Source organism: Spermophilus citellus, assembly GCF_964194105.1.
Source record: "Spermophilus citellus genome assembly, chromosome: 14".
Lineage (NCBI taxonomy): Eukaryota > Metazoa > Chordata > Mammalia > Rodentia > Sciuridae > Spermophilus > Spermophilus citellus.
The window spans coordinates 104653016-104667372 of record NC_138194.1 but is presented as its reverse complement, the minus strand read 5'-3'; the positions used below and the strand labels follow the sequence as shown (position 1 = coordinate 104667372).

Here is a 14357-nt window from a genome sequence, read left to right as displayed (position 1 = left end):
TTTCTTGAATCCTGGTCTAACAAGTCCAAGCATGGCTCTGTCTCCCACACCTGCTGAGGTCACTATCCCTGGGCTCAGAAGCAGTAGAGATGTCTCAAGCCTCCCAAGCCAAGGAGAGCCCAGGTGTCCCCTGCTATGGCATGATCCTAGCAAGTGTCACAGACCAGCCAGGGTCTGGCCTTGGGACCTCAACTCCTGACAGCAGCTGGGAAAGGGGAAGGAGGAGGGGCAAAGCTGAAGCTCCGTGGGGGCTAGTCTTGCCTCTGCTCAGCAGGTTGGTGACCTCAAAACTGTTTGGGAGGGGTGCTCCAGGCTTGACAGCAGGGCACGGGGCCTGGGCCTCTCCCATCCGGCTGCTTGAGGTACACAGGCCAGTGAGGGAATGGGGAGAATGCTGAACCATCTGGGGTTCTTCCGGGAGCACTGCCACCTGCCCAGGCACTCTGCCAGACCAGCTTATCCGGCTCCCCTGGCTCTGGGTTGGGCAGCACCCACTGTGTGATTGGGTGAAGATGGAGGGTAGGGATTTAGGGCAAAGGCCTTATCAGGCCAGTTCTGAGAAGCATGAGCCTGGAGAGAAATGTGGACTCATACCCTGGGCAGCACAAATGACACCCAGGCACCCAAGGCACTAGTGATCTCAGCCCTGTACTCCTAGGAGCCAGCCCAGGGGTCACTATGTCAGAACTAGCCAGGACCCAGAAGGGCCCATCCCAACGGTGGTGGGCAAGAGGCTGCAACTTCTCCTCTACCCCGCAGCAGGGAGCAGACTCTCCCCAACCTCAGATGGTGACAGCACCCATCAGTGCCTATCCCCAGAAGCTCGACTAGGTTGGAAAGCAACAGACCAGCCCAGGCCCGGCCCTGCTGGGGCCTCACCAGGGATGTCTTCAGCCACCCTGGCAAGAGGGGTCAGACGTTGGGGTTAAGGGTCCTTCTCTATTCTTTCTGGATCCATAGTCTCCTAGGGCCCCGGTGGGCAGAGCTAGATGACAGACACCCAGGCTTCAGGCTGGCTGCTCTCCTCCAGCCAGGGAGCCCTTCACAAGCCAAGCAGCTCGGCGTTTCCCCAGCCACCCCAGACACATGCTCATGCATGCATACACGCACGCGCCACCACACACCACACCTGTCCGTGGGCCCGCCCGGGGCCTGCTTCTAGGTCAAGCTTGGACAGGATTTCCTGGGAGGAGCAGTTAGCAAGTGCTGCTGGTCGCGTACTATGGCTGGGGGCCTGTGGGGACTTGACTGGGGGCACCCCCTGGGGACCCTAACCCTGACAGCTCTAGCTGAAGGAATACGGTCCGGCCAGAGGCAGCCTCTGGGACCCCCTTCCACAGGCCCTCAGCCTGAGTCCCAGGAGCTTGGATCTCAGGCTGAGCTGCAGGACCAGGCACCCACTAATTCTCAAGCTGAGCCTGGAAGTGGGACCACTGACCCCATAGCTGGCTGTGAGCCCTGCTCCCCACACAATGCCCAGGAGCCAGCCCCAGAGGGGCCCCAGCAGGTGAGTGCTGAGGGATCGGGCACTATGGGGACCACTGGGGAGCACAGCTCCTCTTCCAGGTCACCCAGACACTAGATGGAAAGCGATGCTGTAACTGGGGAAGGTGTCTAGGATAAAATGGGCTGAGGAGCAATACAGGGGCTCAGGGTTTTACAGCCAAGCTTGGAGGCTGGGGAGGAGAGCTGGGAGAGGATTGGAGACTTCATACACCCCCCACCCTGCCCTAGGCCTTCCAGAGTTCCTGGGAGGAGGGTGCTCTCTCTGACCTGGCGCTCTACACGGCTGCCTGCTTGGAAGAGGCTGGCTTGGCAGGGACCCAGGCCACAGCACTCACCCTGTCCTCAGCCTTGGAGGCCCATGGGGCACAACTGGGAGACCAGGTCAGCCCCCACTCCCTCCCTACTCACACTGGGGTGTTGGAGCCTGCAGCCTGGCACCCATGCCCCCTTCGGGCTGTTTCTGCCGGTTGGGGGTGGGGTGTTGGCAAGAGGGTCACAGTGAAGAGTGGAGTTCTGGCCGCTGACACCTGCCCCCTCCACCCAGGTGCATGCCCTGGTGCGTGGGCTGCTGGCACAAGTGCCCAGCTTGCCTGAAGGGAGGCCGCGGCGGGCGGCCCTGCGGGTATTGAGCGCACTGGCCCTGGAGCATGCGCAGGAGGTGGTGTGGGCGCTGCTGCCACGGTCACTGCCTCCAGATCGGTAACCTGACCTGTCTGCTCCCCTGCGGCCCCACGCGGCTTCCTTCCCCCTTCCTGCTTGGCCATCTGGCTCTGCAATAGGCAGGCTGTAAGGGAACAGAGCCTTGGAATTCCCTCCCCTGACTGCTGCTTTCCATCCATTCCACCTTACCATTCTGTGAAATCCCGTTGCCCTTCTGTCTTGGGATCCCAGATGATGGAAGTCCTTCATGGGGTCACCTTGTCTCTCCTGAGGATCGAGGGTTGTTCCACGAAATACCTGGTGTTGTGCTCTGGGGTGGGTGAGCAAGCAGAGTGGCTTCGGCTCAGGGATGCCTCTAGTTATTGGTTTAATTTGCTCCAGGAGAAATCATCTTTGGTTTTATTCTCTATGAGCTATTGTGTAAATAGAAAGAACCAGGTGTGTTTCACTGTCATGTCTGACAGGGCTCCAAAGTGCATCCCCACCCCAAAGTCGTGGTGGCTTATTTTGTTTCTTTGGGAGGGCAAGGGATGGTTTACTCTCCCCTCCCTGGCCCCGGCCTGAGGACCTCCCGCAGCCACTCAGCACTGGCCCTGCACCCAATTTTTGTCTCACATCCTGTCACCCTGTGCCCCCAGGGCAGCGGCAGAACTGTGGCGCAGCCTCAGCCGGAACCAGCGCGTGAACGGACAGGTGCTGGTGCAACTGCTGTGGGCGCTGAAGGGAGCAGCAGGGCCCAAGCCCGAGGCGCTGGCGGTGAGTAGCTCCACCGGCACCAGCAGGAGGCCAGTCTGGCTGCCCTGGCTGTGAGTCAGTCCACAGGTTCCCACTTGAGTCACGGATATCTTGCAGAATATCACATGGGTGTCCTAGGCTTTGTCCTGTCTGCAGAGCACCCTCCTCCCTGGTGCCTGATACGGCCCTGGGCACTGCTCAAGCCTGTGGGGACCACTTGCTCCACAGGCCACGCGGGCTCTTGGGGAGATGTTGGCGGTGTCTGGCTGTGTGGGAGCCACGCGAGGATTTTACCCACACCTGCTGCTTGCGCTGGTCACACAGCTACATGAACTGGCTCATGGGGCACGCTCTCCTGACAGCCCTAAGGTTTGGGCCCCGTCCCACCGAGGGCCACCACACAGCCATGTCAGGTGAGGAGAGACACTGAGGTAAGTGGGACGCTCGCACCTCCTTGGCCCTCACGGTCCACTGAACTGCTGCCCCTACCTCCAGCTGTGCGGTGGAGGCCTTGAAGGCCCTGCTCACCGGGGATGGTGGTCGCATGGTGGTCACCTGCATGGAGCAAGCGGGAGGCTGGAGGAGACTGGTGGGAGCCCACACCCACCTAGAGGGTGTCCTGCTGCTGGCCAGGTGAGGAGGGGCCTCAGGACTGCACACCAGGAGGAGGCTTCCTGTTGGCCAGGTTCAAGGCAGGGGTATAAGGAGGGTGGGTGAGGCCCCAAGTGGAGGGAGACCTCGCATTTACCCCACCCTCAGTGCCATGGTGGCACACGCCGACCACCACCTTCGAGGCCTCTTCGCAGATCTGCTTCCCCGGCTACGCAGTGCCAACGACCCGCAGCGCCTCACGGCTATGGCCTTTTTCACAGGGGTGAGTCCTCTTCCGGAAGGGTGGTGAGGGATGATCCTTACTTGAACCCTAAGGAGCACCGGCCTGCAAGGGGACTGAGAGCCGTGCTGACTGTGTGTCCCTTCCCTAGCTGTTGCAAAGCCGGCCCACCGCACGGCTACTGCGGGAGGACGTCATCTTAGAGCGGCTTCGAACCTGGCAGGGCGACTCTGAGCCCACAGTGCGTTGGCTGGGCCTGCTAGGCCTCGGCCACCTTGCCCTGAATCAAGGGAAGGTGAGGACCGGGTCAGGGCGGGGCCAGGGCAGGTCTGCCAGGGGTTGGCCACTAGTCCCTGTCTCTGCAGGTGCGGCATGTGGGCACGCTGCTGCCGGCACTCTTGGGCGCACTGGGCGAGGGCGACGTGCGGCTCGTGGGTGCAGCGCTGGGTGCACTGCGGAGGCTACTGATGCAAAGGCGAGCTCCGGTGCGGCTGCTGAGCCGGGAGCTCCGGCTAAGCCTCCCGCCGCTGCTGGACGACGTGAGCAAGGCCCCGCCTCCTCCATCGACCCGCCCTTCAGGCCCCGTCCCGCCCCTCCCCCAGGCTCCCTGCACGCTCCCCGCCGCCCTGACTCCAGAGGCACCCCAGTCAGCACCCTCAGACCCTCTCCTTCCTTGCTCCACCTGACCACCCCCTCACTCTTGAACCCTTCTCCCTCTCCATCCGCCTGTGTCCTCCCATGCAGGCCCGGGACTCAGTCCGCGCCTCGGCTGTCGGGCTCCTGGGGACGTTGGTGCGACAGGGCCGGAGTGGGCTCCGTGTGGGACTCCGCGGTCCCCTGCGGAAGCTCGTACTACAGAGTCTCGTGCCGCTGCTGTTGCGCCTTCACGACCCCAGTCGGGACGCTGCTGAGGTCAGCTGCCCCTCGCGTCCCATCCCTATCTCATCCAACGGTGTCTCCCTACTCCCACCCTGTTGCCTCACCGAAGGTTAGGTCAGGGACACCCACAGTGACCTCATGGGCTCCCAGGTTCCTAGTCTTCCCCTGGGCTGCTGTACTCAATCCCCTGCCTTGGGCTCTTCCAACGCTCCTGGTCACAACCCTTTCCCCTCTACCTGGTGCCACTTCCTGGGTCCCTAACCCCGCTCCCTTTCCCTATGCCAGAGCTCGGAGTGGACGCTGGCCCGCTGTGACCAGGCTCTTCGCTGGGGCCTGCTGGAGGAGATGGTCACTGTGGCCCACTATGACAGTCCTGAGGCTCTAAGCCGTGTCTGCCGGCGCCTGGTAGGTAGAGGAAGCACGGTGATGGTGAGGGGGTGTGGTCCCCCGCCTCCAAAACAAGTCTCTACCCCATAGAACCTGACCATCATGCTCCTGGTGGGGCAGGTGCACGACCTTGCTCCATATTGCCCAGCCCTCGGGCTCCTCAGGAGACCCCAACCCCAAGATTCACCTCTGCAGTTTTGGCCCTCCTTCCTGCAACAAACCCTTCTGTTCCCAGGTTCAGCTATACCCCAACCACCTGCCCCGCTTCCTGAGCCAGACCCAGGGCTATCTGCGGAGCCCTCAGGACCCACTGCGGCGCGCTGCCACTGTGCTCCTAGGTAAGGTAGTCCTGGGGTAACGCAGACCATCTCACCCGGGGCTCTATGAACTGGACCCTTCCCTCCCCTCTGGGACATGCAGCCGGAACTCGGGGTTTGCTTTGGTCCAGGCTTCCTGATTTATCACGCAAGTCCCAGTCGAGTCAGCCAGGAGCTGTTGGATTCCCTATTCCAGGGTGAGGACTCAGCGTGTCAGAGCGTGAGGTCCTGAAGGGGTGGCGGGTGCTAGGACCGAGTGGATGCTGGAGGGCCAGGGCTCTGACGCTGGCATCCCGAGTGACCTTCCCTCCCTCCCTGAACCGTGTGTGTGCACAGACCTAGGGCAGCTGCGGAGCGACCCCGAGCCGGCGGTGGCCGCGGCGGCGCACGTGTCTGCCCAGCAGGTGGCGCTGCTGACCCGTTCGCAGGATCGACGACGCGGTCCTCGCTTCCTGCGCCTCCCTTGGCGTCGCGCCAGCTCAGTTCAGCCCGCGCCTCTCTACGACGACAGCCCGTTCCAGCGTAGGAGCCTCGCAGGCCGCTGGGGCAGCTCGGGAACCCACTGAGCCCAAGCTAGGGCCCGCGGACCAGCGTCTGACGGGGACACTGACCCACACCATCCTCAGTCCCCACGATGGCAGATCTGCAAAGGGTACCCTGGGCCTGGAGCTGGCCGCCATCCCCTTGCTCTGGGACTCTTCTCCAGAGATCACCACGTGACAGAGAGGGACAGCTGGTACCATTTCACCCTGAGCTCCTCCCCCTCGAATCCCCGGGTCCATCTGCCCCCTGCCAGGCCTATTTTCCTAGTCCCCTGGAGTGTGCCCTGTCCTAACTTTGGCTTGACATCTGGCCTAGAGGACATCTGGCCTCTTAAATGGGGGTCTGGTAGGGACACTATGGAGCCACACACCACAGGCTGTCCTGCCCCTTCCTGGACTCTGCCTTCGCCCACCACAGCAGACCAGCCATCACCCTCTCCTTACCCTGTCCCTATTCCTGATTGCTGTCCTGGTTTATGTCCTCTCTGCCCTCCTGCCCACACCTGCTGTCCACCTCCAGGGGACACCCACCCCTACCCCACCTGACAGTGGGCTTCTCTGGAAGGCTCCCCGATGACCCGTCCTGAGGACAGCACAGGGGGGTCACCTGAGGGAACCTTCTTCCTCAGCGAGGCTCACACACGCAGGTGTCTTTCCCTCAGGGACAGGGATGGGGTCCTGCCCTTTCCTCAGCTCCCTGGCTCCACTCCACCCATAGGACAGAGTTTACAATAAACACGCGCTCACAGGGGTGGGTCTGACTGCCAGTGCCCGCAGGACAGCTAAGGAGCAGGCAAGGCCAGTGCAGCCGGATGGCAGAGCCACTGGCCCCGCCCAGGGAAGCCCTGGGGCCAGAGCTCTTGGGACCGGCCTCAGGGTCAGGCTGCGTTGTAGGGTCAGGCCAATGTGTGAGTGAGTCTTTGTAGACCCAGGGGCAAGGGTCAGTGAATCAATTTGGATCCTCCAGAGCCGATGCTGAAAGGGATCACATGCAAGAGATGTGTCAAAGGAAAGGCGGGAGAGCCTGGGAGGCGCCAGATCTGGTGACTGAGAGGGAGGGAAGGAAAAGCGTCTGTATGGGAGCCGTGGACATCCATGCTGGCCTTCAGGAGCTTTCAAGACGGTCAGCCATGTGCAGGGTGAGTGTCAGAACAAAAGCCAAATGGATCCCCTCAGGAACAGTGCCCCCCAAAGCAAGCCTGGCCTCCCCACCTTCCTGGAGCAGACCCCAGGAGGGGCATGTGACACTCTCCCTCCAAGCACAGGCTTATCTGCACCCCAGAGCACAGCGTGTCCATGGGCAAGCCCTACGTGCTGCACAGCCCACCCTCAGGTGGGAGCTCCGACGGGGAAGCAGCTGTGGTGAGCAGACAGCACCCACCACCCTACCTGTGGTACTTGGACAGCCCACACCCCTTTGCAAGCTGCTTGGAGCCAGGCTGTCTTGGCCGAGCGTCTGCCTGTTGTAGACCTGGGTCCACCTGCCTGCCATGGCCCTGGCCCAGGAGCTGGCAGCCATGCGTACTCCCTGGTGTGGTGTGAGGTTCAAGTGAAGTACCCACAGCCTCTGGAAGTGTGACTCTGCCCTGGGACTTTGTTACAATTCCAGGGAAGCTGCAGGTGGCCAGGTGGCTTGGGCCCTCTGTGAGGACACCTCAGCTCCAGCCCTCCAGGGGATCCATCCCCTTAACCCACAGAAAAGTCCACTCATGGTTAATCTTCCACCTGGGGGTTGGGCTTAGAGGGCCAGGGGGCAGCTGCACCCTGACACATGTACACCCTCTCCCCTTTTCACATAAGGCCCTGCCATAGGCTAGCCAGGCTTTATTTATTTATTTGTTTTTGGTACTGGGGGTTGAACTCATGGGTGCTTCACCACTGAACCACACCCCCAGCTACTTAAGTTGTTGAGGCTGGCTTGGAACTTGTGATCCCCCTGCCTCAGCCTGCAAGTTGCTGGAATCACAGGCCTGTGCCACCACGCCCGGCTAGCCAGCCTTACTCTGGTGTTAAAATGCTCTTACACAGGTCTTGTTGCTATGTACCTCATTAATGGTCCCATATCCAAGAGCCAACTGTTGGACCCTCCCAATGGAGCTTCGGTAGGCTGGCAGGACCACCTGTCACCTGGTCTTGGGGGTCTTTGGGCCTCAGGAGCAGTGCTGCAATGCCTGCTTATTCAGTGCTTTCCAAGGCCTGGGCTGTTCCCATCCCCTTCACCCAGGTTTTGCTTTCAAGTTCCAGAACAGGGTTTCCAAAGGGGGACCATGGGCCCAAGAGTCATTGAGCTGCTCTGCTGTGTGGAGGCTGAGTTTTAGGTTTCTATAACCTGGATAGGAGATGTTTGAGGTGTACTGATTGGGTTTTCTTGGGGGTCCAATGTCCCAGCATGGCAGAACCTACTCTTTTCTCCTTAGCAAGTCGTGCAAGTGCATGTCAACATGCATGCCAGGACAGAGAGGTGCTGCAGCTCCCTCTCCTCCCACCAGTGTGAGTGAGCCTGTGCTGTGCTGCGGACTGTGGACCTGCCAATAAAGACACTCACCTGGACACATCAACCACACGTTTCACTCTAGACATGGGTGCCATGGGCTGCTGATCCCCTGGGAAGAATCCCCTGCCTGTGCTCTGAGACCTGCTGAATTCCCAGGGATCTGAACATGGGGACTAGGAGGCCTCCGATCTGCAGAGATTCCTACCTATGAGCAAAGGTGTTTCTTTAGGACAAGTCACCCTTACCTCTCCAGGACCTTCCTTGTGGTCCCAGGAGTCCTGGGTCTCTTGGGCCTTAGCCACAGCTGCATCCCTGTGTCCCAGCCTATGGGCTGAGAAGGGGCCTGCTCCTGTCAGCAAGGTACCCCAAGTTCCCTAAAGCAAGGCAGCCATTCCCTGTGCCTCAGGAACAGACCACCCTGTGGAACTGACTCCCCTAAACTGCTCTGCTTTCCTTTCACAGGCAACCAAGCAGGCTGGGGAGGCTGGGGATGTGGCCATGTCCAAACTCCTCCCCTGGCAGGAGCAAGACCATGGGGGGTACCTGCATTTGGCCCACATGTGCCTTCTAGTCCTGTTTGGGCATGGTCCCCATCCTACCCATCCTTTTGAGGACTCAGGACCCTCAAAAACAGAACTGTTACCATTCTTTCCTTTGTACATCATATTTATTGAGTTTTCCCGACTCCTGGGCCTTTGAGTGAGCTGGCCCTGTAGTTAAATGGGCTTTCGGCCTTCCTAGGGCTGGCAGGGGTGCTGCCTGGCTGCAGAGCTGCCCAGCGTGCAGGTTAACGGGGCTCCTGATGTAGCCCCGACAGCAGGGTCAGGGAGGCATAGAGTGCACACGTGGGGCCCTGGGCCTGAGGTTCCCAGCACACATGGGGGGCGCCCACCTGTAGCACCAGGCCACATTCCTCCAGCAGGGTCCACCCTGGGGCCTCCTTGCCCCAGCTACTCCCAAGGAGCCCAGGGGGCAAGGACATAGCCTTCTGCTCCTGCCATGGGGAGCTCTGCTGCAAGAGGTGCTCCACCTGCAGGAGGGTAGGAGGTTATGGGTGGAAGAGCTAGTCCTGAGTCCCTGGGCATGCACTGCCCTTACAGGTGTCCCAGGGCCCATTCCAGCCCCCATGCTGTGCCCTCTCACCAGCTTGAGCTGCTCCAACAGGGTCCCTGTCTCCAGCAAGTCAGCCAGCAGCTCACGCTGCGTTTCACTCAGCACTGGGGAGAGACATGGTCTGAGAGGGGGCTCAGGGAGGCCTAGTGGGGAACCTAGTCCTTCCCTCTGTCCCACATCTACTCCCCAGAGGTCACTCACCCGTCAGCGCCCCCAACAAGTAGAAGACAGGGGCGGCAAGTTCTGGCACAGGCATCCTAGAGGGGAGCACCAGGCACTCGACGACAGCACCCGCCGGACCATCCAGCTGCTCCACTTGCCCGCCATAGCATAGGCCCTGCTCCAGCTGGGGCACAGACGGGGTGCATGAGCCTGAGCTGGCTGGGCAGACCCTTCCACCGCCACCCAGCCCTACTTACTGAGGACTCTAAAGCTTGCAGGGCCAGCGGGTCCTTCAGGATCCTCCCCAGGGCCCCCAGCAGCTGCTGTCTGAGGTTCTTTTCCATGTGCTCCAGTTCCTCAGAGCCAGCCTGCACCTCTGCCTGCAGGCCCTGGAAATCTTCAGTGACAACCAACTCTTCAAGTGGCCCATCTATGGGGACAGAGAGCTGGCACTTCCTGGTGCCCACAGAGCCCTGGAGAGCCCTGGACAGGAAGGGCACACCCAAGGAGCAGAAGGAGAGCCCACAGGGGTCCAAGAGGTATCAAAAGTGCACAAACCTGACAGGAACTTGAGGCGGTCGTGGATGGACTCTAACACGGAGGAGAGTCTGAAGGCTTGCTTCGGTGAGCTGCCTGCCCCTCGGGGAGGTTTGTGGCCTGGGCAGAGGTGTGAGGACAGGGGAGGGAGGACAGCATGGCTTAGTGCCAGAGTAGGCCTTCCTCCCTGGCCCCATCCCCAACACTGGCAGCCCAGAGCAGGTGTGAGACCACAGAGGTCCGTGACACCTGGATGTGACCCCTGTGTGTGCATGTGAGGAGCCTGTCCTTTGGGGAGGCTGTCCAGCACCACAGGTCCTGAACACAGGAGAAGGCCTTAATAGCCAAGGAAGGGTTCTCCCTTTGGACAGGCAGGGCTCACCTTTGGGGGACCGGGGGAAGGTCCTCTGCTTCTCATCCGGGAAGAAGAGTATGTCTGGCGATGGGTGGGAGCAAAGAGGGGAAGGAGGTCACCAGGATCCCCTCCTGCACAGGCCCCCTCCCCAGGTGAGGCCTGGCCTCAGTCTTCCACACACCAGAGCCCTGGGAGGTTGAGCAGCCAGATGCCTGCAGCAGCCCCTAGGCAGCCGGTGGCCCTCCCAAGGCCTTCCACCTCTCCATGGCGTCTGGGCCCCAGAGACATCCCCAGCTCTACTGACCCCAGTCAGAGCCAATGATGAGTTGGGCCACTCGAAATGCAAGGGTGCTGCCTGCGGGGACGGTGACCGTATTCTTCCGGCTCAGGTGGCCCTGGCTCTCACCCTGAGGGATGAATAGACATAGCAGGACTGGGCCCTAGGTGTGGGGACGTGGGGTGTGGTGTGGGCTGGGTGCTAGTAACAAGCTGGCTACTGGTGTCAGCCAACCCAGGCTTTGGGGAGCCCTGGGTCAAGCGTGGGGCTGTGAACTGCTCCTGCAGGGCTCTTGGCAAAACCTTGCCTGCTGCCACCCTGCGTTCATGTCAGGCCAAGATGGGCTGAGGGCTGGCCACACACCTGAAGGCACATGTTTCCAGGCAGTGCAAACTGGCCCGAGCCCTCCTTCTTGCGGGTTTGGGTGACCTTCACCTCTTCCTGGGTCTGTAGCACCTCCGTCACCACATACACATTATCCCTGCGATTCCTCAGCTGCTGCAGGATCTTGTGTTCGGGCTGCCGCAGGCGCCTGCAGGAAGCTCACTGGGGTATGTCCACCACAGACTGGCCTCCCCACTGCCCCACGATGGGTGGGGTGAAGTGGCAAGGGCATCTGGGAGTCTGCAGATGCCAGGCATGGGGACCCTTCCTGGGTACTCCCAACAGTGTCTAGGTGGGTGTGAAGAGGAGGGATGAGGTCCAACAGGGAGAAGTGGACCCATGGGGCCCTGGGGCACCCGCTAGCCTTTACTCCCCAGGTCCCTGCCTTCATGATATGTCCTTGCAACTGAGGTCTGGGTGACTGTGCCGCCTCCTTCCCTGGCAGCCCACCATGGCCACAGCGCTCCCTTGCCTCTTAGACTCTCCTTGCTGGCACACAGGCATGGCCTTGGGATTCTCCTGATGTCCGTGACCCAGCGGCCTCCCCACATGTGTGGCTGCACAGGGTCAGGGACCTGAGTCCCTCCAGAGCTCACCTCTCCTGTTGCATGATCTCCCAAGTGTTTGGGTCCACGCGCAGCGTGCACACGTTCATGGAAGCACTGGAGCTGCCGGACACTGCAGCTCCACCTGAGATCTTCCCTTGTCCCAGGGCTCCCAACTCCACACTGCCCTGCAGCTGGCCGTCCACAGCGTCATAGAAGTGGATAGGGCCACTACGCTCCAACTCTGAAGCAAGACCAGACCTGAGCATGGGGCCTGTCCCACCTGCTCCTGTCCTGTCCCACCCCCAGGCAGTGGGACCTTTGAAAAGGCCAACCCTCTGCAAACAGGGCCAGAGGCCCAGAGCTGGTGAGCCTAGCAGGTGGCAGGTGTGGCCAGGCCACTCCTTTCTTCTCCCTGGATACCTGGTTCTGGGGCATCAGGCTCCAGAATGTCCTTGATTGACAGGTTGACACAGGTATAACGAGGTCTCCAGAACCAGGAGCTTGGGGACTTCCTGCTCAGCAGTCTGTAGGGCTGGTAGCTGGTAGAGCTCCGAAGACTGTCCACTGGGATGAGCTCCCTGCTGTGGTCCAGCTCCCGGACCACGCTCCGGACCAACCCCTCAAAGGCTGAAGGCATACTCCTGAGAAGGGCATTGGTTGGGTTTGTGCTTGAAGGCCCCCAGAACCTGGGACCTCAGTCCCTCCAGAACTAGTCCTGAGACCTTGTGGCTGGGAGAAAGCTCCTGCCCCTGACCACTACTCAACCCATAGCAAAACAGTGTCCACCCTGTCACCTGCTTGTCTACATCTCTCCAGGACCATGAGTACTCCAGGCAGGACCATCACTCATGCATGACCCTCAGCAGGATTCGAGCTATCCACATGGTCCTTTTGTGGCTACTGGGGCTACCTGTGTTGGAGGCAGCCCGAGTCCACCTGCTGAGGGTCACACAGCAATTAACCCGACAAGGCTACCCGAATGGGTAGCACCTTCCTGTGTGAGGAGCTCCGAGGGAAGAGGAAGGAGCAGGAGCCTCCGCCTCCGGGGCACTTGGCGGAGGGGTCCATGGCAAGGCCAGGCAGTCTCCCCATCCTGGCTGTATCTCCTGGGCCTTCTCCCCAGCAGCTCCCTGAGCCACCTGTCTAGGGCTAAGACTTCAGGGGTCAGAGGGCAAAACAGGCCTGAGCCACACAGGCCACCTGGCCAGTGGGAGGGAGCCCGGGGCTCAGGACCTGCCACAGTGGGAGGATGGGCCAGAGGCCCCTGCGGGCCACAGGGCCAGCCGGGTCTCCGTGCCTGGAGGGCCCACCTCGGAGTCCGGCGCAGACCCGGCCTGCAGGTCTGGAGCGCAGGGCTTCCGGGTAGGGCCGCACCCCGCCCGCGCGGGGCAGCGCCCGAGGTGGACCGGGGAGGCGCCGGTGAGCTCACCGTGGCCGTCGGGTCCAGGGGTCCGACCAGATGCGAAGGGAGGCGGCGCGGCGGGCGGGCCGGGGTCTGGAGCTCGCTCAGCCCGGAGGGAGCGCCGAGGGAGCCGCTGCCGGGAGCACAGCGCAGGAGCCAAAAGCGAAACTGCGGCCGGCGGGCGACGCGGCTGCGTGCCCGGGGCGCCCTCCCGGAACCTCCCGGGACCCGCCCGCACCCCCTCCTCCCCCGGCCTCGGCGGCGACACGGCATTCCGGCCGCACCCGCTCCGGTACCCAGAACAGCAGGGCGCTAAAATGCCGGCCCAGGGCCGGCGCGGTGGCGAACCCCTGTAATCGCAGTGGCTTGGGAGGCTGAGGCAGGAGGATCCTAAGTTCAAAGCCAGCCGCAGTGAGGCCTTAAGCAACTCAGTGAGACCTCTCTCTAAATAAGATATTTTACAAAGGGCGGGGGATGTGGTTCAGTGGTTAAGCACCTCTGGTTTCCATCTCGGGTACCAATAAATGAATGAATGAATGGATAAATAAATAAATAAAATCTGGGGCCACAGCAAAGGATCTGAAAGGCATTGCTCCAAACATGTACAAAATATACAAATTGCCAGCAAGCACATGAAAAGATGCTCAAGATCATTAGTCATCAGGGAAATGCAAATCAAAACCATGAGATATCACACCCACTAGGATGGCTGTCACACAAAAGATTAATAAGTGGTGGGGAGGAGTGGAGGTGCTGAAACCCCAGGGCAGACAGAGCCCCTTTCCAGTTCTACCTCCTCAAACAGGTAGACTTTGAGTTACCATGTGACCAAGTGATTTCACTCTTTTGGTACATAACCAAAAGAACTGAAAGCAAGAGGTCAGAGACTTGTACACCAATGTTCATAGCAGCATTATTCATAATAGTCAAAAAGTTCAGTTGCACACCAAAGTGCACACATGCATTCTACTGTCATGTATAACTAATTAAAACAAATTTTTAAAAAATTCAAAAAAGTGTCATTTGTGAAAGGGAAGTGACCACAACACTCAGAGCAACCAAGAGATCTTTATTGCAGCAGTGCAACAAAGGAGAAGAGAGAGAGAGAGAGAGAGAGAGAGAGAGAGAGAGAGAGAGAGAGAGGGGAAGCGCGCACAAGAGAGACAGAGAAAGCAAGAGAGAGCAAGAGAGATAGAGAAAGCAAGAGAGAGGGGGGCCTGGCAGGAG

General features: G+C 60.5%; 2 protein-coding genes across 2 annotated transcripts; one reads left to right on the top strand and one right to left on the bottom strand.

Annotated features, from left to right (window-relative positions):
* The first annotated feature begins 873 nt into the window (after positions 1–873).
* On the top strand, positions 874–6537 carry MROH6 (maestro heat like repeat family member 6). Its single transcript, XM_081266058.1, has 14 exons — positions 874–1507; positions 1735–1887; positions 2051–2205; positions 2805–2922; positions 3130–3314; positions 3397–3534; positions 3661–3775; positions 3885–4028; positions 4099–4272; positions 4478–4645; positions 4898–5017; positions 5235–5337; positions 5448–5513; positions 5653–6537. Exons 1-14 carry the CDS (start codon positions 1223–1225, stop codon positions 5880–5882), a joined length of 2154 nt encoding a protein of 717 aa, XP_081122184.1. The 5' UTR covers positions 874–1222; the 3' UTR covers positions 5883–6537.
* Positions 6538–9003: 2466 nt separating this feature from the next.
* GSDMD (gasdermin D) lies at positions 9004–13390 on the bottom strand. Its single transcript, XM_081266646.1, has 11 exons — positions 13158–13390; positions 12149–12369; positions 11777–11969; positions 11160–11328; positions 10824–10926; positions 10547–10600; positions 10186–10284; positions 9885–10057; positions 9667–9811; positions 9496–9569; positions 9004–9382 (listed from the first exon to the last, which is right to left on the bottom strand). Exons 2-11 carry the CDS (start codon positions 12363–12365, stop codon positions 9140–9142), a joined length of 1470 nt encoding a protein of 489 aa, XP_081122772.1. The 5' UTR covers positions 12366–12369; positions 13158–13390; the 3' UTR covers positions 9004–9139.
* Positions 13391–14357: the final 967 nt, after the last annotated feature.